The sequence below is a fragment of the Copidosoma floridanum genome, unplaced genomic scaffold (genome assembly GCF_036245765.1).
Source record: "Copidosoma floridanum isolate Cflo_tuat_1 unplaced genomic scaffold, Cflo_Japanese_pri ptg000009l, whole genome shotgun sequence".
NCBI lineage: Eukaryota > Metazoa > Arthropoda > Insecta > Hymenoptera > Encyrtidae > Copidosoma > Copidosoma floridanum.
The window spans coordinates 4,173,320-4,197,536 of NW_028321886.1; the positions used below are offsets into that span (position 1 = coordinate 4,173,320).

The 24,217-nt window shown below is 35.0% G+C and overlaps 3 protein-coding genes across 6 annotated transcripts; 2 read left to right on the top strand and 1 right to left on the bottom strand.

Annotated features, from left to right (window-relative positions):
• Positions 1 to 211: 211 nt before the first annotated feature.
• Positions 212 to 1,588, top strand: LOC106640803 (ATP synthase subunit C lysine N-methyltransferase). Of its 2 annotated transcripts, none has more exons than XM_089589681.1 (4): positions 212 to 628; positions 737 to 858; positions 933 to 1,121; positions 1,203 to 1,588. In XM_089589681.1, exons 1-4 carry the CDS (start codon positions 532 to 534, stop codon positions 1,350 to 1,352), a joined length of 558 nt encoding a protein of 185 aa, XP_089445807.1. In that variant the 5' UTR covers positions 212 to 531; the 3' UTR covers positions 1,353 to 1,588. The 2 variants fall into 2 exon arrangements, with proteins under 2 accessions (XP_089445807.1, XP_014210437.2); XM_014354951.2 differs by having other exon boundaries at positions 214 to 619; positions 686 to 858; positions 1,203 to 1,583.
• Cnot4 (CCR4-NOT transcription complex subunit 4) lies at positions 1,381 to 23,883 on the bottom strand. 2 transcript variants are annotated; one of them, XM_089589677.1, is made up of 22 exons: positions 20,860 to 21,018; positions 18,196 to 18,266; positions 17,754 to 18,048; positions 17,529 to 17,670; positions 17,330 to 17,449; positions 16,919 to 17,181; positions 16,728 to 16,834; positions 15,902 to 16,633; positions 15,376 to 15,585; positions 14,931 to 15,286; positions 14,374 to 14,682; positions 13,927 to 14,168; positions 5,480 to 5,638; positions 5,138 to 5,318; positions 4,881 to 5,038; positions 4,169 to 4,326; positions 3,088 to 3,252; positions 2,904 to 2,990; positions 2,614 to 2,787; positions 2,337 to 2,539; positions 2,171 to 2,275; positions 1,381 to 2,081 (listed from the first exon to the last, which is right to left on the bottom strand). In XM_089589677.1, exons 3-22 carry the CDS (start codon positions 17,981 to 17,983, stop codon positions 1,668 to 1,670), a joined length of 4,515 nt encoding a protein of 1,504 aa, XP_089445803.1. In that variant the 5' UTR covers positions 17,984 to 18,048; positions 18,196 to 18,266; positions 20,860 to 21,018; the 3' UTR covers positions 1,381 to 1,667. The 2 variants fall into 2 exon arrangements, with proteins under 2 accessions (XP_089445803.1, XP_089445804.1); XM_089589678.1 differs by lacking the exons at positions 1,381 to 2,081; positions 2,171 to 2,275; positions 2,337 to 2,539; ... (6 more) ...; positions 5,480 to 5,638; positions 20,860 to 21,018 and adding exons at positions 11,549 to 12,242; positions 12,403 to 12,553; positions 12,726 to 13,060; positions 13,135 to 13,266; positions 23,820 to 23,883 and having other exon boundaries at positions 13,847 to 14,168.
• ohgt (E3 ubiquitin ligase component cereblon) lies at positions 7,752 to 10,244 on the top strand. Of its 2 annotated transcripts, none has more exons than XM_089589679.1 (8): positions 7,752 to 7,846; positions 8,131 to 8,299; positions 8,484 to 8,632; positions 8,732 to 9,064; positions 9,150 to 9,399; positions 9,481 to 9,626; positions 9,702 to 9,898; positions 9,984 to 10,244. In XM_089589679.1, the coding sequence occupies exons 2-8, from the start codon at positions 8,236 to 8,238 to the stop codon at positions 10,159 to 10,161; spliced, it is 1,317 nt and encodes a 438-aa protein (XP_089445805.1). In that variant the 5' UTR covers positions 7,752 to 7,846; positions 8,131 to 8,235; the 3' UTR covers positions 10,162 to 10,244. The 2 variants fall into 2 exon arrangements, with proteins under 2 accessions (XP_089445805.1, XP_089445806.1); XM_089589680.1 differs by having other exon boundaries at positions 7,752 to 7,821.
• Positions 23,884 to 24,217: the final 334 nt, after the last annotated feature.

Here is a 24,217-nt window from a genome sequence, read left to right on the forward strand (position 1 = left end):
CGCAACGCTAGATGGCGCTGATCCGAAAATCATAACTACTTACAGTAGAGGCATGTAATCAATTATAAACCAGCCGCAACTAATTTTGTAGATAGACAATGAAAATATGACATTTATATGCTATTTGCGGCAAGTTAACATCCTATTTTTTTTATCCTAAACCGACCTCGAATGCGTTCCGTAAGCACTGGCCGTTTAACTTAAGTATTTAGATAATGTGTAGATAACTTATTAGTGTGAGAGAGATAACACGCAATACTTTTCCCAGCACTCAAATGTCATCTAGGATACCGAGATACTTGAAGATTAACTGCTGGAGTTTACGGAACGCACCCCTCCAAAACCATAAATATTCTACTTATCTTATATATGGCTTATAATAATTTTAAGCCGTCTGCTTGTTTTCTCGACTTTATTTACTTTTTGTAACTGCTTTTTAACTCACTGGAAGTAGCAAATGTGACACTATAACCTCGCTTGTTCATTGCAAGGAATACTTAAATAAATGATGAGAATTTCCTACGAATTTACATGATGGAACAAGAGTTAATGCAATCTATAAGCGTAGGAAAAGAAGCAACGTCAAAAACTACTGCACTTGTTCTTGCGGGAATCACAGGTTGTGTTTGTGAGTGTTTTTTATTTAAAGTCTAAACGAGAAATTATTTACAAATTACTATAACAGGAGGAATTGGATTGGCTATTACTACTGTTTGTATTCCGTTTGTCGCCCCAGGGTTCAGAAGGATATGCTTACCCTACGTTCCTGCCACAACTGAACAAGTTAAAAATATCTTGCAAGCTTTAAAGGGACGTTCTGGCTCACTTATTGACATAGGAAGTGGTGATGGTCGCATAGTGAGATTTAATAAATTTTTGCTGTGATTATCAGTTTGAATTTGTAACATATGAATAAATCATACGTTTTTAAGGTTGTCGCTGCTGCTAAGGCCGGATTTCAAGCACACGGAGTAGAGCTTAACCGATGGCTAGTCTATTATTCCAGAATTTTTGCACTTGCTCAAGGTTTATCATCAAAGACGTACTTTTTTAAGAAAAATTTGTGGAAATTCAACTTAAATAAGTATGATAATGTTGTCATTTTTGGGGTTGAAGAAATGGTAATTGAGGACCATGTAAAAACAGAGTTTATAAAAATTTTAAATAGTTTAGTTATGAAAACAATATTTTTCTGATTTAAGATGGACGAGCTTCAAGAAAAATTCAAGTCAGAGTTGAAGCCCAATTGTTCAATAGTGGTTTGCCGATTCCCCCTTCCAAATTATAAACCAATTGTTATTATTGGCGAAGGTGTCGATGCCGTTTGGGTGTATGAAACTCCTTTGAAGTAGACCAACTTATATATTATATAACTTTATTTTGTACATTCATTCAAATTATTTATACAACCTATACTATTATAGTAAAATAAATTCTATTGATAATGACAGTAATTATGATAATAAATATACACTGTCAGTAAATTATTTATTTTTCTTTATCCTGTAATAAAGTGAATAATACTTGACAGTGAAATTTTATTACAATATGTAAAACCCTATCTATACTGTATGTATATGTACAAAAAATATATAAAATTACAAAACCACTATCAACATGTTTAACAGTTTTAAAAGTTATTAACTTTGTAGTTCGATAGTTCCGTTTTATGTGGTGCTGATAAAGAATTGACTTATGAGATTGAGTATTCCGATAATTGGCACACACAGGTAGCAAAAAACATTAAATGTATTAATTTTCCCTTGTATACGTGTAATCATCAAATGTAGTAAACTAGGTAAAGTAAAAACATAAATCAATCCACTTATAGCTCCAGTATACCTTAGTATGGTTCCCACGTGAGGCAAAAATATGGCAAATAAAACGCAAATTGCAACTATGACGAAATTAACAAACAAGACGTAAGAAGTACGACACTCTCTGGTTTTCAGAACTGATGATAATAATTGAATTCTCAGCATGTAAGCTAAAAGTGGATACACCGTGAACGATTGAAACAGAAGAACGACTCGTGCTCCTACAGTGACGCCATCATTTTTTTGAAAATTATCCAACAAGTTCTGAAATGAATGAATGTATTAAGTATTAAAGGTATCAAATTACTGTTTAGTTGAATTGATATTACGTGAGAGAATAGGAAGCGACTTACGTCCTCGATGCATGATTTTGGGAGTGGAAAGCAAACGAAAAAAGTTATTCCGACAACGATGTAAGTGACAGTGACGAGAAGATAAGCGATACTCAAATCGCGACCCTGAAACATAGAAATAATTTGCATCAATGGTGGTATCGCCGATTAATCCTTATTGGCTTACGTTTTTTGTCTGATTACGATTGCTCTGCATGATTGTTATGATGATGTTGTGAATGAAAAATGCCAAAGACAGCATGCCCGACAGAACCGGAAACGTCGAGCGGAGGATCCAACTGTCTTCCCACGCGGACTTATCCATATTGATTCCCCAGGAGGCACACTTGGACAGCACAAATATCATCAAGTACACGATTGACACCGTTCCTGCAACCATCCCCAGATTTATTTAAACGGTTTTAATTCTCGCGCCACGTTCTTCTCTATCTCTTCTTACTCACCCAGGGAATTGAATTTCGTAAAAAAAGTCGTCGTGTTGAAGTTTAGCAGTGGAAACACCAGAAAAGCGAGGATTATCGGAACCGTTTTGTACAGATCCCACATCGGTCCCAGACTATCGTGCGATTTCTCGTAGTTCATAGTTTTGTTGAAATTTTCCTCCCTGGGACAAAGTACTGTCGATCGATACAATCATGTTATTGTTAAACCCTGATATTTTTAATTCCTTTCACTGATATATATATATATATATATATATATATATATATATATATATATATATTATACGTACCGTTTCCATTGGTTTTATTACTAAAATTGTCGTTGTTAGTACTATTATTGTTGGGACTGAACAGTAACGGCGCATCGGAGAAAATATCTGCACAATTCAAGAATATATTATATACATATATTATATACGTCATTCGAGACGAGTGAATAGTAATAATAATAGTAGGGGCAGGTAGAAGATTTACCGTAAAAAAAGTTTACGGAATTATACAAAAAATTGGACATCAAAATCCAGTAAGCTATGTTAGCACCCAAGAGTACGCTGATGCTGAAGATTTTGGCGGTACGCTCGGCCCACGAGCCGAGGTAAACTCGACTGAGTTCCATAACTTCGATTTTATCTACCCCACCTGGAATAATGGCATAAAAACTGTAAAAAAATTATTAATATGATAATTTGGCGCTTTTTGAATTTTACAGGGATTTTTAAATGAAAAACTTAATTTTTATTAAACGTATATAATACAGAAGCAACAACATGAATGTTGGGAATGAGGTCTTGGAAGTGAGATGTATACATATATGCGTGTAGTTTCATGTATCGGGTGACTTCAATAATAGATAAACAATTCAGCGGATACATAGGAAAATATGTATTTTTCTCTCCTCTGTATTAAATATTGTGTGTCGATCGATGTAGCGCTATTGCATAATTTGTAACGCGAGATGGGAAACGTCATTGAAAAATTTCCAACTAACAGCTCGGTATATACGGGTGATTTCACGAAAGCTTTAATTATCTGCAGTTATCTCACGTCTCGACCATCAAAAACAACGTACTTGAACGATTTCGTACCAAAGTTTTGTCACTCGTATTGTTTTTTCGAGATTTATCGAGTTAGCGTGAAATCGGAAAAAAAAGAACATTTTGCACGCTTCATTAATCAAATGATCGATTTCGAGGTTCATCTCTTTTACATTGGCGTACACGATTGTTAAGCTTGTGAATTTTTATAACACTGGTAAGTATAAATTTCTCACAAGAAAGCTCTTTCATTCGTGTACGTGCAGTAGATGAATGGTTGATCGACTAGCAAAAGAAAATAAAACTTGGGCGTAATTTAAAAGAATCACGCGTTTCGAATCTGAAACTTATCGGCTATTTTCCAACATGCGTTAGTTTTGTCGAAGTACTCGTGTATTTTCATTGAATTTATCTATCTGGGTTAATAGAGTATCCCATCAACATCATTCACGCAACTATGTGTTATTATTACAACAGTTTTCATATCTCATTAACTTGACGCTTTTAGCAGTAATTTTTACCGTAATATTTGCGCACTTGTAGTAATTTATGAGCTGTGAATAGGCACAAGCCACTCATCGCGAGAATGAGGATTACGGCGGGGATGAAACCAGCCAAGTAAATGCCCCATGGCATGGTCAGCAAAGACGAGCCTAGGATCGTATTCCACACGGAAAAACTGTGAAAATCAATCGTTCATTTAAATTTAAAAAGTTAGTGAAATAAGTAATCATGAGTGAGATGTTTGAAAAAAAAAAAAAAAAAAAAAAAAAAAAAAAAAATTAAAAAATTTCTATACAAAAACATGGTTCTGAAGTAAATTTGAATCAGTTTAAGTGATAATTATTTGGCATTTCCAGAAAGAGCTGATGCATGCATGATGAAATATGCATTTCTTCAAATATACCGTATATAATGCATGGAATATCTCGTCATTACTATTAAATTATTTAATCACAAAGATTGCACGTAGCGTCAAAACTATATAAGTTACAAATACAGTATCTCGAAAAGCAGAAAATGATCAACGTATAGTGTATAGTATACATGATGACAAAAAAAAACTTTCTATACATTTTGTCGCGTGTAAGATTATTTTTATTTTCTTTTCAACAGTATTGGGGTGATAAAAAAAAAAAAAGTTGTTCTTCTTAGTGTTTTTCGGGCGCAACTTTGTGATTCGAAGTGTTACCAATTGATGGAAATAAAAAATATAAAAGCAACAAAACTTACATCGTAACTAGTGAACTTTGTTTCGGCTCGACGTCTTTTATCGCGTGGTTGTCTGCGTTGATTTTGACCGGTAGACCGGATGCCTCAAAGAGACCATCCAACGCGTTATTTTTCTCATCCCAAGAATCATTAGCACCAAGAACATCGTCCTCGTAGAGCTTTGACAACACGCATGACACACATATAAATATCGTGTAGTCGAATCAATATAATAATTAACGATGTACATAATGGTATTGTATTATTAGTTTTAGTACCAAAATTTCGTAGCAGTTGTCGCGCTGCAGGAGATTATTGGGCAACGAGGCATGGGCCGTCTCCAGCAGGACCCCTCTGTCACGACCCAAAAGGGGAGAAGACAACAAGCGTTTTGGCAGTAAGATATTTTGTATCGAATCATAAATGCTCCTTCCACGACTTTTCATCGTTCTATTGACCCTGTAAGGATAAGATATATTATCATCATCGTGATTGTTTTTTTATTTATCAGTACGTAAAAGCAATCTATATAGATTCTCCGAAACGAGTAACATCGAAGATAAATAAGAATAAACAATAACGGTGCATAAAATAGGAGAAAAAATATATTGTAACAATACCTGGAGGAGCTGCCGGCCAAGCTTGAATCAAAGTCGCTGGTCTCGGAGTCGCCCCGGTGAAACGGCAGCATGTCTTGGAGCTGGGAACAACTCGAGGATAGCAGTGGAGCGCTCTCCGAGCCGCTGTCGAGCTGCTCCTGATGGTTACAGCGACGATGACCACGACAGTCGGGGCCGAGTGCGGTTGACACGGGGATGCTTCGACTGCAACTGGTCACCGATGCCGATGATGCATTTCCCCGTAACTTGTTCATCTTATTGGCTACACTTTTTCATTACCCGATGATGCCGTTTTTCTCAAATATATATAGTCACACGAGGTTGTTACAACAATAAACGCACATCTCACGGTTGCGGCTTTATGAAAGCAATTTGTTCTCCAAGTTATATATAAAAAAAAAAAAAAAAAAAAAAAACAAGAAGCAGCTAAGGTGTTATACTAGTTGTATTATACCAGGTCGGGCTAATAAATTGATTGGTTAAAATTGTGTTGCACAGTTGCGTAGCCGCGACTTTTACCGGCTCCCGCGGTAGTCCGGTGTGCATATAAAAACACACGCGCACACAAGGTCTCACGTATATGTGTACAATCATACGGAGCAATAAAATATATATAAACGGTCCCGGTCGCCGGCTCCTAGCGGTGTACTGCACTTGACTATTGTTCCAAATACAAGTAGGTACTTCTTCGCAATTACAAATCGGCATCTCTCGCAGCATCGTATCCTTGACCGTACGCATATATGTGTTATTATTGGTTATTGTGTGCGTGCACATATCATTTCCCTCTCTTATTCGATTCGTCATTTGTTGCAACCCCCTCTCGTAGTTTTATTACGTAAATTTTAGATTCGAACGGCAACAAACACACACACACACACACATGTACGATGCACATGCCGTTGTTGTCATCGACTCGCATATATATGATGGATGGCCCGCAACTTACGTATATTATGTTGCACTTATATTTTATAAGTACTTACTCGATCTCTCTCTCTCTCGCCCAACACACGCGCTGCTTATCTGACTTTTGACATATGTTTCGCGATAGTATCTATAGGTATACATTATAGCTAAATATATGCTTCTCTCATTTTGTATTTCTTTTAACTTCTCGCGCCCCCGTTGGCTTTTCCAGCTGATTTCATTTTTTACTCGACACATTTCTAAGTGTCCAACTATACTTGCGCGTATACGCGCTGATCAATCACTCGCGACAAGCATCGATACAGTCGAATATGAGTTGATTTATTTTGCACATGTACACACACACCCTTTTAAAATGCACATGGTAAAAACTATAGATGTTTCTTTTTTAATTGGAAAAAAATATTTATTTTTATTGGAATTTTGCCATTTCCGTAAAATTGAGATATTTTTTAACAACTTTCTGCTCGTGCGATTGATTAAAATTGTATAACACTGTGTTTATAATTTTAGTCGAATGTACTTACATACATGTTTTACCTATATACCCAGCTGTAACATAGATAAACAAAAAAAAATAAATTATTCGGATATCTACCGTAACACATGGAAGAAAATAACAATTTTATAGCGTACAATAAATACGATAGCGTAGGATGATCACGCAACTACAAAAGTTTCATCATTATTCGTTGGGATCAAATAACAAAAATTTGTTAACGTTCACACAGTACAGCATTTTATTTATGTTAAAAATAAAACTTAACTTTTTGTATGGTATATAAATACATGACATTCATCAATTTTCATGATAGTTATACTATTTTTTTAGCTCTCATTTTCAATCGCCTACTCTATTACATCTTATCTATTGTCTTTAATTTAAATGTACAATTCTGCAGGTGTGGATTTGGTGTAGTATAGTGATATACTTTAATCCAAACTTTTATAAGTACCGAAAAAATTTACCAAGAGTTGAGAGATTTGAGACTCTTTTTTCCACGATTTATTGTATGTAACTTATGTGATACATGTATATAATTTTTGACAGGTGCTTTTTTTAATTATAACGATCCTCCTGATATTTTTCAATTAGATTCAAGTAAAAATAAACTGCAGTGCAGTAAAAGTGAGCTTTTATTGTTTATAGTTTATTTACAATTAATTTTTTTTCCAGTTTACGTATGAGCATTTTTGTAGTATTCACCAATCTTGAAAATTTAGTGGTGTGTTCTCAATTTTTTAAGTGGCCAAGACAGTAAATATATAGATATATCGACTGTAGGAGTTACTCGTCAGTTCGTCACTCGGGTCTCGGGTGTGCGCTATTATAAGTAGGACAGGTGTTTGGCTCTGAAAAATCCGGAATATCCAGAGTCCGGAGTGCTCTGATGGATCGCTAAGCCGAGCAAGTATATATAATACACCCTATAATACGTACGTATTACGTACTATATACGTTGTGTTTTTATACCTACTTTTATTTTATATGGTTGTGAATAATATAAGTACGCCCAACAATCTCAACTCGACTCTTTACTTGTCTTAACATCACACTTGGTCACTGTTAATTCAACAGTTCCATTTGTGATTCAACCCTTACTTACCATATTAGTGGTGTTAAAATTTTATCCCAACTTGTAAAGACGTAATTCCTAGGGTAGTGTGTCACTTAGGTTGAACGTTTTGTTAATGTTCATGTTTATTTGTATAATTACTAGTAACGGTACGCAGTTTTAAAGAAAGAAAAGTAATCATCGATTTACTGAAGTAAAATGTCTGGAGCTCTCTATTCTGTGTTGTGAGATGCAAATAGGTATGCCAACATGGATATCAACAATGACAGCGACACAGAGTCAAGGAATTCATCGCAAGAAAGTAGTGATTCAGGTACTCCTTTTGTTGCTACTGATTTTCACCGACTTCAGCATTTCTTACCTTTCATTCATTTTAGGTTAAGAATAACGAATAGATTTGAAACTATATAATAATTATAGTTTACTTTTTGTCATCGTTTTTTTTTTAATAATCAACGAATAATCTGTAATTTTAATGACTGTTGTGCCCTGTACAGGTGCAGCAGCAATCGCAGATAATCAAGTACTAACGTTTGACAACTCTTCTCATCAGAGCAATGATAGTACTACAGATGACGAAAATGAAAAATTTACTTCAGAGCAAGCTCCTCAGGATTTCGATTTATCATTACCAGTATCCCATTCTGTAAGTTATATTAGTAAATTCAAATTAGTGACATATTTATTTGCCAAGAATACAAAAGTATGAGCTACTTATTTATCTAACAAAAATCTCATTGTTAAGTATTTGGGAACCAATCTGGAAGAGTTGAGAGGCAGAACGATCCTAGATGAAGGAATTTACTTAAACTTACCATTGCTAATAAAAGATTCTATGATATTATTTCCTGGTCAAACGTTGCCATTAGCAGTATTTAACATAAATATCATTACTATGTTAGAAAAGTGTATTCAAGATAATCGTACTTTTGGTGTTCTGTGTTATCACGAAAATAAGATTGAAAATATTGGCACAACTGCAGAGATTTATGAATTTTCACATGGTAGCAGTCCTGGAGAAGGATTACGCATAAAAGCAAAAGGCAGGCAACGTTTTAAGATTCTACAGTTCAAAGAAGTATAAATATGCATATTTTCATTTATATAGCATCATCATTTCTTGAGAATTTGAATTTGTATTTACTATGCTGTTTTACTTTTAGGGAGCAAATAGAACATTGGCAGATGTCAAAATAATGCCAGAAATAACACTTTCCCATCCACTTTTTGGTGGATTAAGATCTATGGACCATCTCAGCTTAAGATCTATTAATGGCAAAGAACAGAAACAACAAGATCATTTAGAAGTATTTGAATCCATGAACACTTCTTGGCCAGCATTTGTTTATAGGCAGTATGATTCACATAGGCTCTCCCATGCTATTAAGCAACAGCTTCAGTTTATTGAAATCAGTATAGTTATTTCAGACTCTTTTTAATAAATTTATAAAGTGCATTTTTTTTTATTTACTTTTTTTATCTTAATAATTTTAGGGGGCAGTTTTATACCCATGAATCCAACAGACTTGTCTTTTTGGGTTGCACAAAACTTACCATTAAGTGATGCAGAGAGAATCAAATTATTAACATACGATTGCGCTGTTTCAAGATTACAATGGGAATTGGATTATTTGACAAAAGTAAGCAGCAATTATTTGTATTATAACTGTCACCATTTTGGGGTTGCATTACAGAATAAATCATTTAACTTAAAGGATCGTGTACTTGTCTGCCACAATTGTGAAAACGTGATAGGAAAACATGCAGATATATTTCCAATGAGTCAAGATGGTCCACAAAACACATTTTGTAATGCAGGTGGTTACACTCATGACACTGTGACTCTTTATCATGCCAAAAACCTTAAAAAGCATGATGACAGACCCTCGCCAGATTATAGTTGGTTTCCCGGGTAATTATTTCCCTAGATTCATTTCCGTGGAAAATGGCATATTACTTATATATTGTCACTCAAAATCGTGTTAAAACTATTACAGGTATGCATGGACAATCGTAGAATGTAAATTTTGCTCAATCCACATGGGTTGGTTGTTTACTGTCATAAAAGACAAAAAATTAAAACCAACGTCATTTTGGGGACTTGTGCGGAGAAATTTAGAATCAAAAAAACTCGGTGATGACTTCGATACAGAATGTGAAAATACTACCTTGTGATCAGAAAATCAATGATTATCTTTTATTTTAATAATTAAAATGTTTAAATTTTCGTTTTTTTTATAAAAGTTTGTGAAAAAAAAACAAACAAAAAAAACTGTATGGGTGCCTATTTCTTTGTAGCTTCCATAATTTTCATAGTAAGTAAGGTAAAGGACCCAATTCTTGACCACTCAACGAACTTTTTAGGTTGATTGACCAATTAAATAATATAATTATGAAAATTTAGCACTGAAATACTTATTTGTGTTTTTTAACATCACAAAATTCATAAATCACAAAAATTTGAAATTGTGTAAACTGTTACCAACAGTCGGTACATACAATACAGTAACTGAAACATTCCATTTTAAAAGGTTAAAAAATTATTTTAATATTTCGATTTTAAATAATACTTTGCTTTGATTCAGTCATTAATTCTTAAGCAAAATAAACTACTATATTGATTTTCTAATAGCTTAATATTAGTAAAACAATTCGTAATGAATATTTCCAAAATAAATTTTTCTAATAGTATTCTGCAGTTATCACAGAAAATTATATATCAACTCATCAAACATCTTATAGCACTTGTAGGATTTATTGTGGTGATAAAAAGTACGTTGAAATAAGTGATAGAATACTCAAGGTTTTTTTTTCTTATTCTGTATGTATATAGATATATTTTTCCGACTATCCCTCATCTCAATAATATTCCGTATGTACTGAAATATTAACGTTTTTCTATGTTCTTGTACTTCCCCAAAGTATTTGTCAAATTTTTAGACTTGATTGACCACTGCACAAAAATAATATAATCCATGCAATCGTCTAAATTTTCCAAATCTCGTCTAATTATTCACTTGCTTACATCTCACGTCATTAGAGTTGCAACTTGCGAAAATAATCACTAGTTACAACATTTTTAGAATTAGCTTTTTACAAGTGTGCTCGACAGCTGTCAAACTGATTATTATATCTGTTTGATACAACTGAAAGCTCATGTACTCCATGTACATAAATTTGAAGTTTAATTTTTAGTCTTGTGCATACACCAATGATGTTCAATACCTTTTTTTCCACTTCTGTAGTTCATTACTGTTGGTAGCATTCAAACTCTGGTAACACATCCACATCAAAACCAATAAACATTAATGTAATGAAATCAACTTACAGTTTTAGTTTCTCCCCCTTCCAAAACTAATTATTTTTCCTTCATGAAATAGTTGAAAGCTCACACGCTTACAGACTGGCGTTGATTTTAAAAATCAATAATTTAAATGACTTATTTTAAAAGTTGAACAATTTTAGTTATATTTAAAGAATTTTACAATTTTTACAACTAATAAAGATATTCAACTGCTAAATACAATTGAATAGTGGAATTTAATTAATTTTTAATCGTCAATTTCTTATATAAGAAAAAATAAAAAGGTTGTTTTTTATGTACAAAAAATAAAAAGGTTATTTTTTATGTACAAAAAATAATATTGTAGAGCCCGTAAACTTTTTCTACATATTGTACACTTGTGCTTGTAGATGAAAAAAATTCAAAAATCAATTAGCTCTCTTCATTCTATTTAAGTCAATCTTAATTGCAGCAACGTTCATTTACATTCTTTCCGGTCCCCTTTGAATACCAACTATTTTCAATGATAATACAAAATTTCAATTACTATGGAAAATAATTGTATTTAGCTTGAATGATCAAAACTATGTGCATTCACTGACTAATTAATTCAACGCCTCAAACTCAAGTTTTTAGTATTTCAGAAGTTTAAGAATTTTGCAATATTCTTAACATATTCAGGATACATAAATACAATAAAGTGAAAGTAAAAAACTGTTTAATCGATTAACTCATATATTCTCTTTTTTTCAGTAAATATTAAATATTCATTGAATGCGAATAAAATATTACGGAATGGGGGAACAGACGTAGATACAAGTCAGGGAAAACGTATGCTATTGACTTATATTTTTTGCTGCTTTCCAGACTTTTATCGTCATATATATATATATATATTTTTTTGTATATCAAAAAGCTGCACTCTTCGCCGTGCTAGTACTTTTTCCCCTTTATCTTCGACAAACCTAAATATCTGAAGAAAAGAAAAAAGAAACTATTAGAAAAGCCAAATTTTTTGTATGACATGCATGAATGTTAAACGCTAAAAAACACAGGACTAATTTTTTTTTTTTAGTGTTTCAATAATCATGCAAATTATTAAATTATTATACTAATTAAAATATGAATCTTACTCTCGATTTCTGATCCCACTGAGATGAACTTTGTGTGCGCTTGAACAGCTGTCGTCGTCTGCTGGACATTCAGAGGAACGCTTGATGTTGAGGCAGCAAAGCCGGGTGGTGGTTGCATTGCCCAGTGCTGAGCGGGACTGGTGTTTTGTTCCTGCAAAAGCAATTTTTTTGATCTCTATACTATTTATGTATACAGCAGTGCTGTGAGTTATTATTATTGATACATTCATGCAACTAATAAAAATTATATGCTGAAAATTGAAACCTAATAATTTTACATGAAAGTATTTTTTGCTCATTAATTTAATTTACTATTTCAATACCTGTTGATTACTATGAGCCACACTGTGTGAAGAGTGCCCATGAGAAAACTGCCATGTGTTGCTAGTCGTAGCATTCTGGAATGGAAGAAGCCGGGAACTCACGATGGCCGGATCAATGGGATTCAAATCCGAAACTGAACCAAAGTTGTTCCAGCTTGCTTTCTGATAAAGCGCCTGGTGATGGAATTGCTGTTGTTGTGTCTGTTGCTGTTGCTGTTGCTGCTGCTGCTGCTGCTGCTGCTGCTGCTGCTGCTGCTGCTGCTGCTGCTGTTGAGTACTTATATCGCACCAATCTTTTAAAGTATACATCGTATCGCTGGCACATTTACTAACTCCTGTTTGTGAAAATTTATTGTGTCAGGCAAAGTTCATTACACAAGTCGTCATCATTGCTTCTGCGTGATATTACCTTGAGAATTGAGGAGAGAATTTTGGTTTTGAAGAAACGAGGCTTGTGAATTCTGTTGTGCCCCCGTGAACAAGACTCCAGAAGAATGACTCACGAACGGCAGTATTTTACTACCTGTAGACATAAGCAAGTCTGTAAAGAGAAAGGCTTGTCAACAAGAGTAAAGGCAATACATAAAGGTCTGCACTAAAAGGCGTACAACCCCCTGCACATGAGGCAAGATTGATTAATTTACCACCGTTGTGTACAATATGTAACATTGTTAATTCCTTATAAGATCAGTACCTTTGCATTGTTAAATTTTTTTTTGTCGCACTGTGCCATTTTTGCGATTAAGAGCATTTATTTGACTTCGTGAAGGCAAGTATGCAGTATTAATAAATTGTTATTGAAAGTATTATTGTGAATCATGTTATAGTGTGCAGAAGGAGTTAAGTATCTAATTTGGGCTTAATCACTTGAGTAAAAATACCCCGAGTTATTCTGAAAACCGAATCATGTATATACAAACATTATGTAATTATTTCAGACCACCTTAATGTTATAGTAGATATTTTTTACTATATAATTAGAAAGTTTTTTAATGGTTGAACTATTTTAGCGAAGCTATCCTCACTCACGCCATTTCAACTACTTGGTTTTTTCATTTATCGTTTCCTTAACATAACATTAAATAATGATTTTTTTAAAAGTTAGATAGCTTGATGCCAACCTGAAAGAGTGTTAGCAGTAGGAGCTGGCCGAGGAATGCCGAGGCCAAAAGAATTCATGTGATTAGGCGTCGAGCTTGGGAATCCTGGAGGTGGTAACCTACTTCTTTGTCCAAGACTGGCAACAGTAACTGATCCTTGAACTGGACTTTGCGCACCTCCGTTCTGCTGCTGTGGTGGCTGTTGTGGCTGCAGCAACGATTGTGGCAGTCTTGAAATCAGCGAGTGAGGCTGTTGAAGAACTTGCAAATTTTGTAGGTGGGCAGCTTGCTGTTGCTGTTGTTGCTGCTGTTGCTGTTGTTGTAAATGTGCTAGATGAGTCACCTAAATGATTTCACCAAAATTAATGAGTACATAACGTGTGTAGAGAAAGTAATAATAAAGAACATAGTGTTTTTCATTAAGCCTTAGTCATACTCTGAACATTTCCTTATGCAGTACAATGAAAATACATTTATTATCAAAGTTTAACAGATAGAATTTTGCAACTTAATTTACTTGAAAAAAAATGTTAAGTTAGTAAAGATACCTGAGGAAAATGATGTGGAGCGAGACCAATCGAATTTTGTGGATGCTGTACTCTCGTCTGTTCTTCTCGCTCTCTCTGTTGCTGTTGCTGATGTTGAAACAACCTTTGCTGTTGAATCTGTATTTCATTTTCCATGAGCTCTGCCAAAGCTTTTTGCGTCTCGTGGAATGGATCAAAACCCAGGTCATCATCCGCTTTCATCACTTCCGAATTTACTTGTCGATGTTGTTCCTGTTGTTTGTGCAATTCACCTAGAGTCGCGTGTCCATTTTGCTTCACATAATCACCATTTTCTTGATTTTGAGTGTTCTTTGGAAATTTAATGATATAACAGATTTTTTTTTGGTATTTTGTTTTCTTGTGGTTGTTTTTTTTTTTTTTTTTTTTTTTTTTTTGGAATCAATAGTGTGGTAGTTTAAGATTAAAAAAAAAGATTAAAATCTTGCATAAATAATTTTTGAAAACCATTTAGTTTAAATTTGACTTTTGTTCATCATTATAAAAAGCATGTAATTGTAAGAATGACAGGATATTAAAATTATAAAAATAAGCCTCACCTGCATGGCTAACCTCGGTTGTAACGAGTTTTGTTGGAAGTCCGTCATAAATTTCGATGCGGGTGTGTTAGCAAGCAGACTGGATGCTATACTATTTGCCGGATTTTCCGTTAATGAAGTATTAAAGTGAGTTGCGTTCATATATGTATCCTCAGTATTGACAAAATCTTCGTTACTGAAAGATATGCGGGGAGGAGGCGAAGGACTTGTTTTAGGCGAAATGTGAAGAGAAGACCGTGGCGTGATTTCGGTCTGGAAGCCAAAAGCCGCTTGCCAATTTTCGCTAGAGTACACTGTAGGTAAAGAATCAGGGATTGGTGCGATTCCTGAATTCGCCCAATCAACTCCTGCATTTCCTAAAACAATATTGATATCAATTTTTAACGTAACATTCATTTTCAACAAAAATCATGTTGGTTAAATTAAAAATATCAGCTTTCTTCACCTGTTTGTGACGTTGGAGGAGTGGACGTCGTGCTGGTAGGAATCTTTTGAAAAGTATTTGAACTAAAGAAACTATTGTTATCCGATTGAAAAATAGATCTGCAATTGATCTGTTGCGCCTGAGTGCTGCTAACAATATTTGTGGAATGTAATCCTGGGGGTGGCTGCTGACTTAAACTTTGTGATGAATTTGTACTTGCTGGGGAAGTACCTGTAATTTAATGACAAAATAAATTTAATTTAAGGTGTGTATTACAAACAAAACAACTTGTCTTATGTTTATAGTAACGTGACATTAAAATTATCAATACTTCTGTCCGAATTAAAAATTAATTTTTTCAAACATCTCTGGATTAATTCGACTGGAAAACTTGAACTTGTAAATTTCAGGCTTAATAAAAGCTATTTAAGTATAAAAGAAATATAAAAAAAAAACAAAATAATGTCAGTCAATAGAAAACGAATTAAAATTATCAAAGTACGTGAATAACATTAATTAATAAAATTCATAGTTTTATAAAACTTACCTAAAATAGCTGCGTTATTTATTTCTTCATTAGATTCAATTAGACGTTCCACTTGATGATTTGCATTGGAATCTTCAGAACTAGATACTGTACTTGCTGGTGTACTACCCTCTCTTTGGATCTCCACCATGAAATCAAGACTTTCTGTGTGACTTTGATCTCCGTTTTGTACAATGCCATTAATCTTGAGATCTTGGATTTGTTGCACTAATTTTGACGTCTTGTGTTGTAAGACTATTTGTGTTAGTTGAGGCTGTTGCTGATTAACTGGATCTGTATTTAATTTAGCACTTAATTTTTGTACCACTAGTTCACTGTTCAAAGTCATCATTGTTGAGGGTATTGTCGTCGTAGTCACGGGTATTGATTCAACATTAGAATTCACAACTTCGTTTTGACCATTGATTTGAGGCTGCATCGAATTTTGCCCGTGCATCACATTGTTGGCGGTTAACTCGGATCGCGACGGGGTTTTTGTACTACTATGTTTTTCCTTGTTTTGTGAATTTTTGTGTTTATTCCGCGCTGCTTGAGCTTTACTTTCGCTGTTACTTTTACCCCGCCGCGAGGAACTACTGGTACTCACACCACTTTCCCCTTTATTGTTATTGTTCTGTTTTTGCGACGACGATGCCGAATTGTTTTGCGCAGTGCCATTTGTACAATTTTCATTAATTACCACATTGTTTGTTTGTGTGGATGACGTTGATTCTTTATAATTTGGTTGAATATCTGTAACATAAATGGATTTCACATTATTGTGGATGAGAGCAAGAAGCGTTTAAATAAATTTTAAAGACAATTATACGACAACTGTTCAAGACACCTTTTGTTTGGCCTGGTTGTAACGATGGCCACGCTTCTTTGGACTGGGTGTTGGGCCCATTTTCTCTCACGACTCCTCCAGTCACAGGTGGTGAAGGTGTTGGTTTGCTGAAGAGATTAAAAAATTCAAGTCTCGTTACTTTGCAAGTAGAATTATTTAAAATTAATTTGATTACGTGTAATTAACTTTACCGTTGTGACGCAGTGTTGATGTGTAGAGATTGCACGAGCTTTCTTTCGTAATCCTGATGTTTGCCCTGGTGCATTTCCTCTTTCGTAAACGATGCCTCCTGGTCTCCAAGGTCATGTAAATACATACAATCTGGTTTTGGACAACTTTGATTGCGCATAAAATGCGAACAGTACTTTGTGGTACCTAAGGATGTTTTTATCGTCCGACCATCTACCACTATATTATTTACAGCTTCTATCGCTCGAAGAGCATCTTCTTGACGCTGTTGAGGTTTAAAAGAAAATAAACATGTAACTAATGCATACACAATACAAAAAATTGATCGTTAAAATAGTTACTGAAAGAAAGACTAATTTTAATTAGTGCTGGCAATAATTTGCCATGAATGTTAGACATGTAGTAAACATTACCTGGTATGTCACATAAGCTGATGCACTAGGACCTTGTGAGCCCGCATAGGATGTACTTTGATTTATAACGACTTTGTGAATTTTTCCGAATTTTCCAAAATACTCATGTTTTTTCAGAACCTGAAAAAAAATTTTTTTTTTAGCACAGTACTTTAGTGAAGCATTAAACTTTTTAATAATTATTAATTCTTTCACGTACATCAGCATCTGCTAAACGCATTGGCAGTCCAACGACAAAAACAAGATTTTTTTGGACCACTCTTACATTTGCAAGATGCTTACGATTTTCAGTAACGCGCTGTTTCCGTTGCTGATCTTTTAATCTTTTTTCTGCCTTTAGCCTAAACAATCACACATTATGAGTAATAGACGTTCAGAGTAGATGATAAATTTGTGTCATACATCGCAACCAATTGACGCATACCTAGAAATTTCTTCCTTTGAGAGGGGCTTGAAGTCAGCAGGATTTTCAGAATACGCCTTACGGCATGCAGGACACAGTCCATTCTCATCAGTTCGAATTCTATGCCAACAGAATCGACAGATTTGATAGCCACAAGTGCATGGGAAAAAATTTAGGTCGTCAACTTCAAGTGGCTCCATACATAGTGGACACTCAACCACATCATCTCCACTCTGATTCAATACTGACATTTTATTCGTTGTCTTCTTGTGCTTAACAATCAAGAAAATCTCTTTTTTTTTAAAGATCCGGATTCCTGTAATTGTATGACAAATGTAATTTTCCAACTTGGTATGGCAAAAAATGATAAAATTAATAAATTATGTTACAAATGAGTTATAAACTACTTATTCTAAAATGCAATTTGTAATAATACCATGGATGATTATGTAAAACTACTCACTTCAGATAGTTTACAAAAATCTTTATTCTTGCAAAGAAGTGTGTCTGAATTTTCTTATTGTATCTGGTAATCTAAAAAAAAAAAAAATGCATGTCAATTAAAATGATAACAAATATACGTTTGCTGGAAAAAAATATTATCAATTAATGAATAAATTTGTTTCTTTTGTGAAAATTGATGAAATTAATTGTAATATCCTATTTATTAATTTCACAACTGTTTCCTAAATTTGATTATTTTGTCACAAACATACCATTTAAAGAAAACATTTAGTTGATGGATCTTACATAAGAGAGAATGAATAAGTTTTTAATTAAATAAATTTATTAAATATGTGTATGATCAATAAAAGCCAATTTTTTAATAAGTTTAGGAGATGAGCACAACTTAACCTATTTGTAAGTAATTGCAAAACACAAAATAAAAAAAAGGGTCAAGTGATTAAACAAAAAAAAATATCCACATATCATTCAAATGAAAGTTTAAATATTAGCATTAAGTAGCAAGAAGTATTCACACTCTAAGTAAGACATAGAAAACAAATTTATCCATTAAAATGAAATTATGCATCACACATCGCAAAATGTGTTTGTAAACAGCGGATTACTCAACACGACGACGTCGAATATTGGACGATAATTTTGCAGTAAGCTCAATTTTTTTTTCTTCAACGAAAAATAAAAATATAGTAAACCCCGAAATTCGCAGCCACAACAGATCGAGTCAAGAAAACGAAAGCTAATGGGAGAAGAGGATTAAAATATGATTTCTTGTTACATTAAAACACAGAGTGTATTTTAAAAAATGTGCAAGTATAAGGTATGAAGTGAGTACTTAAGTATTACAAATATTAAGGTAAAGGCAGTTGACTCCAAATAACTCCTTGGAATGGGATGCGGCCGCGAGATGATCGTTTGCTCACGTTTATCTGGTTATTTTCGAATATATATACATGTAAAAAAGAAAGAGTATCGCGACAGCAGCAGAGCAGCAACAGCACACGGTCCGACTACATAAATTACATGAAATAGACGTAGACAAGTTAGCAGAAACAACAGCAGCAGCACTAGCACCAACACCAGTAGAAACACGATAACGATATTTTTATTACAATACAGTTGTACGACGTTCAGCTCGCAAAGTGTGAAAGAACACTAACACTGTTGGACGATTAAAAAAGAAGTAAAACAAAAAACATAAAATGTTAGCCAGAACTGTTCATAGAAAACTGTCAAACTGCATAATCTTTATGATGATAAACATTCAGGAGGGGCTACGGATGACTATGACCAAATAGATATACCTAGTGTACACCTCTTTTGCATGAGCTGCACGTTTACTGTTGCGTAATTGGCGGTCACTTTTCACAAGTTCACTAGGTAGCTAGTCAATCAATTGACTTAGTTAATCTCCAAAAATTGTGTAGTATAAGTAGCAAAAAAATGAGTTAATCAACTGATAATCTTTGCAGCTGACCCTCCACGAACAGAGCACAGCAGAAGGATGGTGTTGTTTGTTGTGCATCGCGCCAAAAGGAGAGACGATAAGTAAACACAATTTAAAAGTACCGGATAAAATGGCATCGGGAGGAAAAAAAAGGTTGTGTGGTGTAGAAGAAGTTGCTACTGCCGCTGATTTTAGTCTGGACACGCAACATAGAAATACAACTTCTATGTTCAGGGTATTTTGCGAACTGGGACTCTCTCTTGTCAAATACTTAATCGCGCTATTACTCTAACACAAACGAATAATTCTTCTACTCACGAGCTCATTGCTTTATCCAAGTAGCACTACAGCAGCAGCCATTATAGCACTGCCACCAAAAAATCATTGGCATTAAAAAAAAACAGCTTTAACAGTTTGAACAGTTGGCTTCAGTAAAATTTTGTCTGCTAGGATGGGTTAAAAAATTGGAGCTTTCGTCACTATACATGAGATGTGAGCCGAAACAGCTGTTGCTCTCGCTGATGCTTGAAGAACGTTCAATTGATATTCTTACCAGCACTACTGTGAGGCCAACAGTAAGTGTTGTGTAGTATGCACGATTGATATTTTTTCACAAATGAACGAGTCAAAAGGAGTTGTTATGCACAAACAATACATTGCATTAAAGCAGATCCTGCCTGATCCTGCAGTACTGTATGCTAAGATTCCTAAATTAATAATAATAATAATAATAATAATAATAATCATAATAATAAAAACAACAATAATAATAATAGTTCAAGTGACCAGATAATGAAAAGACAAAAACAACCGCACAGTTTGCTATTGCTGCTGCTGTTACTTGCAGTACTTATTGAGATACTGTAATAACACAAGCCTTTCACGTTTTTAAGACGTATGTAGATGTACATACAGTAAGTACACAAACTCAACTCATGCACACACCACACTTGCTGTTGCTAATACTACTGCTGCACGAACCTGTTTTTTTATTTTTTATTTATCTTTATTTTGCTTCTCTCCTTATTATTTGTGTGTGGGTAAATTTAAATAGTATTAAAAACTTGACACCCATTTCTGGATTGAACACTATGATAAGCGCTGTTGCGACAACACTTTGACGTTTACAGATAGTTGCTATACCGATAGGTACTATAGAAAAACTGTTGATGTCAGAGTGTAAGTTATACGACACGATTGTTAAGAAAAAGAAGGTACCAATTAAAATTATACCCTTGGGACTCGGGACTAGCCAAAAGCTCGCTTTCGTTTCTTGTGACAGCTGATAGGTAAGTACAGGGTTTGAGTACATATGACATGCAGACCACGGAAAAGAGTCCTGAGATTTTTCTTGCCATTCACTCGCTCGCTCGCGGTCGTTACCTTCTTGTCCTGATGGCGTCTGTAACTGTATGAATGTGCACATAGGTGTATATAAACATACATCTGGTAGAATCTACAGTGTAGATAGTGTAGATCTGTATACACACACACACACACATACACCGCACAAGTCACACAAATATACCGAACTGCACACTGTAGTTTAATGAATTACGACCGAAGTAAGAGAGTAAGTCAGTAGTATAACTAAGTTCATAAGGGATGTATCAACAGCAACACTAAGTATATCAATCAACTCAACATCACGCAGTCACACACACACGTACAAATATACCCACAGTATAACAGCAGAAGCAGATCTGTAGAAAGTAGAAAGAAGAAGTGAAGATGAAGAGAGCATCAGAGCAGCGCACATTTTATATTATATATAGGTACCTACATTTTACACAGAATACACAGACACGATTCACACAATATACGCAATAATACCCAATAGAGTATTTTATGTACATATGTATATAGTAAGCATTCTCTTTTTCTCTCCTCTTGCTTCTTTCCTCAGCGGCCTCAGCGCGTCACAGAACTATTACACACACACATACACACAGTCTGACTCACTCACTCACTCGCATTTTTGCTGCTGTTATATATACTTAAGTTAGCTGGTGACTATGGATGGTGTGCTGATGTTGCTGCTGCTGGTCTGGTGTAAAAAAACGAACAAGACAGAGACAGAGATGGAAGGCCAGCTATAACACATATTTACACGTATTATACACACCCGCACCAAAGAACGTCCACCTTTGTCTTCCCCCTCTACGTCCTAGACCCTGCCCGCCGCTCTCTAGTGAATTCGCCCTTTCCCATTGCAGATAACTTTTTTTAAAGTACAAGTTGGATTTTGTGGTAATAATGAGACAAGAATGATACAACTAAATACAAAGCTGTACATAAGATGACTCGCTGGTCGAGAAAAAAAATAAAGAAAGAAAGAAAGAATGATAACAGTAAAAAATGATAGATTAACCGAATAAGTAGTTGTGGGGAGGTGTACACACATTTATATATGTTGCACTAGGTTCAGTGTAGATATACATTGTATCATAGTATACCTATTATACGTAAGGTGCAATTTCATATGCTCTGAACTCTGAACTGAATAACACAAACACAGCTATCGTGGTGTAAAAGGTATAGGTACTATATACACGCTTAATGAAAACACATATAAGTAGACAAGAGATAAAGGATAGTACCTATAAACTTACACAAACTCATGAACCAGTCAGCCAGACGACGGCTATATAGCTAGCCAACACACTATACTGCTTTAAAGCTTTTTCGTTCTCTTTCTTTCTCCCTCATTCGTTTTACTTATTCCCCAATATTCAACTCAACCGTGGATGTGTTGGCTTTTTGCTGCTATAGATAGTTAGATACCTATGTGCATGTGTGTATACGTATATGAAACTAGCATACTAGTATTGCAATAACACTATAAGTAGCAATAATAGTAAATAAAGAGAGAGAGAAAGAGAGCGCGCTCACGATAAACAGGGAGAAGGACGAGAAGAAAAAATAAAGAAGCTGCAGGCGCAAGAGAGAAAAAAAAACATACATCAGCATTCAGCAGCAGCAGCAACCTCCAGAGAGAGAGAGAGAGAGTAGAGAGTACAGCTACGGATAAGAGAGAAAGAGATGGAGCAATAACCAACACAGGCATTTTTCCCCATATTTTTTCTCCCTTCACTTATTTCTCTCTCTTTCCTTCTAGAGCTCTTCTCTTCGAGTGTAAGTATATAGTAGTATTACTTGTTCGCAGTGTTCTCACGCACGCACGAAGTTAGATAGGTAGGGTAGGTGTGTGTTGCATCTCACTGCGCGCCTGGCGCAGGCTAACTTAAAGAATGCAGCTATACCAATGCAACCTGCATTTTGGAGCAAAGCTGATGAGATGAAAGTACAACCTGGACGACACGATAATACGTGTATCTTCATGTAATGTTTTTTATACCTGTATGTACCTGTATGTACTGGAATCTATGCAGGAATCAGGAAAGAGATATGATATTCGTGTATTACAGGCAAGGGGAGATTTAATTGATTGATACGATACTTGACATCTAGCAATATCCGAGAACTAGAGCCGAAATTTCCAAATTGTATTGTCAAAACAAGTCGCGCCCAGTAGATACTAGTTTAGTACCTAGTTGAAAAGTCGATACCTAAGGACAATAACAAAACCAACGGATATTATTTTTGCACGAGAAGCAATACAGCAGAAGATCAAGAAAGTGTGGTGCTGCGCACACCACCTTGCAGTCACCCATGGCTCCTGATCAGGGCGAGCCACCGAACAGCAGATTCAGTCAGCTGTAGCTTTTAACCTTAATTTACCAAAACCCACTCATTGTAAAGATATTTGAGTCTATGTGGGTATTAGGCCAGGAAAGGCGAAGAGCAAACATTTCGAGACAGAGAGCCCGCTGCTTCACACTAAAATTACAAGAACATTGAGAGCTCAGAATGCGGCTTCAATAAACTCGTCGAGCTGCTACTGATGGGCTTGGTCGTAAAGTCGTACGGAAGTGAATATACTTAATAAATACTTGAGTTTCCTCGATTGTCGTGACGAATCTTGACTTCGTTTGTTCGTTCGTCCGGACGCGCGCGGTAACCATCGAGCATCTACTCGGATCAACACGTATGGGGCCACAGATTGACTTACTTTTGTTAATTTGCGCAAGTGATCGTCTAATTAACAAAGCCCGCTTATGCCATTCGGTACAATAACACCATAATAGTCGCGATGTAGCGGATATTTGTTTACTTACAACTTACACACAGGATTCTTCGTACACACACTTAGCACCACGAATCGTTTCTCGCAAACACTGGTAAATTTCGCGACATATATATGTTTTCTAAATTTCGATAATTGCGCTAGAGTAGAGGGCGCTCATATCGACGTCAGTTCGGTTCAGTTGATGGGTTTCATTTTCAATGGGGGTGTGTGGGTGTGGGTTTGGGCCGTTTACGGTCTAGGAACGTAGTAGGCCCAAAATAGGTACGTATAAAAAAAAATTACCGCCGCAACACATACAGAAATTGAGAAACGTCATGATTTGCGTAAATCCTATAGGAATAATATAAAAAGTGCCATATATGATCCAAACCATATAACTGTCGCAACCTAGTTCAATGGAAAGAAAATAAAAAGTTGCTCCATTTG

Coding starts and splice junctions, on each gene's coding strand:
- LOC106640803 (XM_014354951.2), top strand. CDS start 532: ATGATGGAACAAGAGTTAATGCAATCTATAAGCGTAGGAAAAGAAGCA. Junction 859..932: donor GAAGTGGTGATGGTCGCATA/GTGAGATTTAAT, acceptor TACGTTTTTAAG/GTTGTCGCTGCTGCTAAGGC. Junction 1,122..1,202: donor TTTTTGGGGTTGAAGAAATG/GTAATTGAGGAC, acceptor TTCTGATTTAAG/ATGGACGAGCTTCAAGAAAA.
- Cnot4 (XM_089589677.1), bottom strand. CDS start 17,983: ATGTCAGTATTGAATCAGAGTGGAGATGATGTGGTTGAGTGTCCACTA. Junction 15,586..15,901: donor AAATAACGCAGCTATTTTAG/GTAAGTTTTATA, acceptor ATTAAATTACAG/GTACTTCCCCAGCAAGTACA. Junction 2,540..2,613: donor TACGAAATTCAATTCCCTGG/GTGAGTAAGAAG, acceptor GGATGGTTGCAG/GAACGGTGTCAATCGTGTAC.
- ohgt (XM_089589679.1), top strand. CDS start 8,236: ATGGATATCAACAATGACAGCGACACAGAGTCAAGGAATTCATCGCAA. Junction 9,065..9,149: donor AGATTCTACAGTTCAAAGAA/GTATAAATATGC, acceptor TTTTACTTTTAG/GGAGCAAATAGAACATTGGC. Junction 9,400..9,480: donor GCTTCAGTTTATTGAAATCA/GTATAGTTATTT, acceptor TAATAATTTTAG/GGGGCAGTTTTATACCCATG.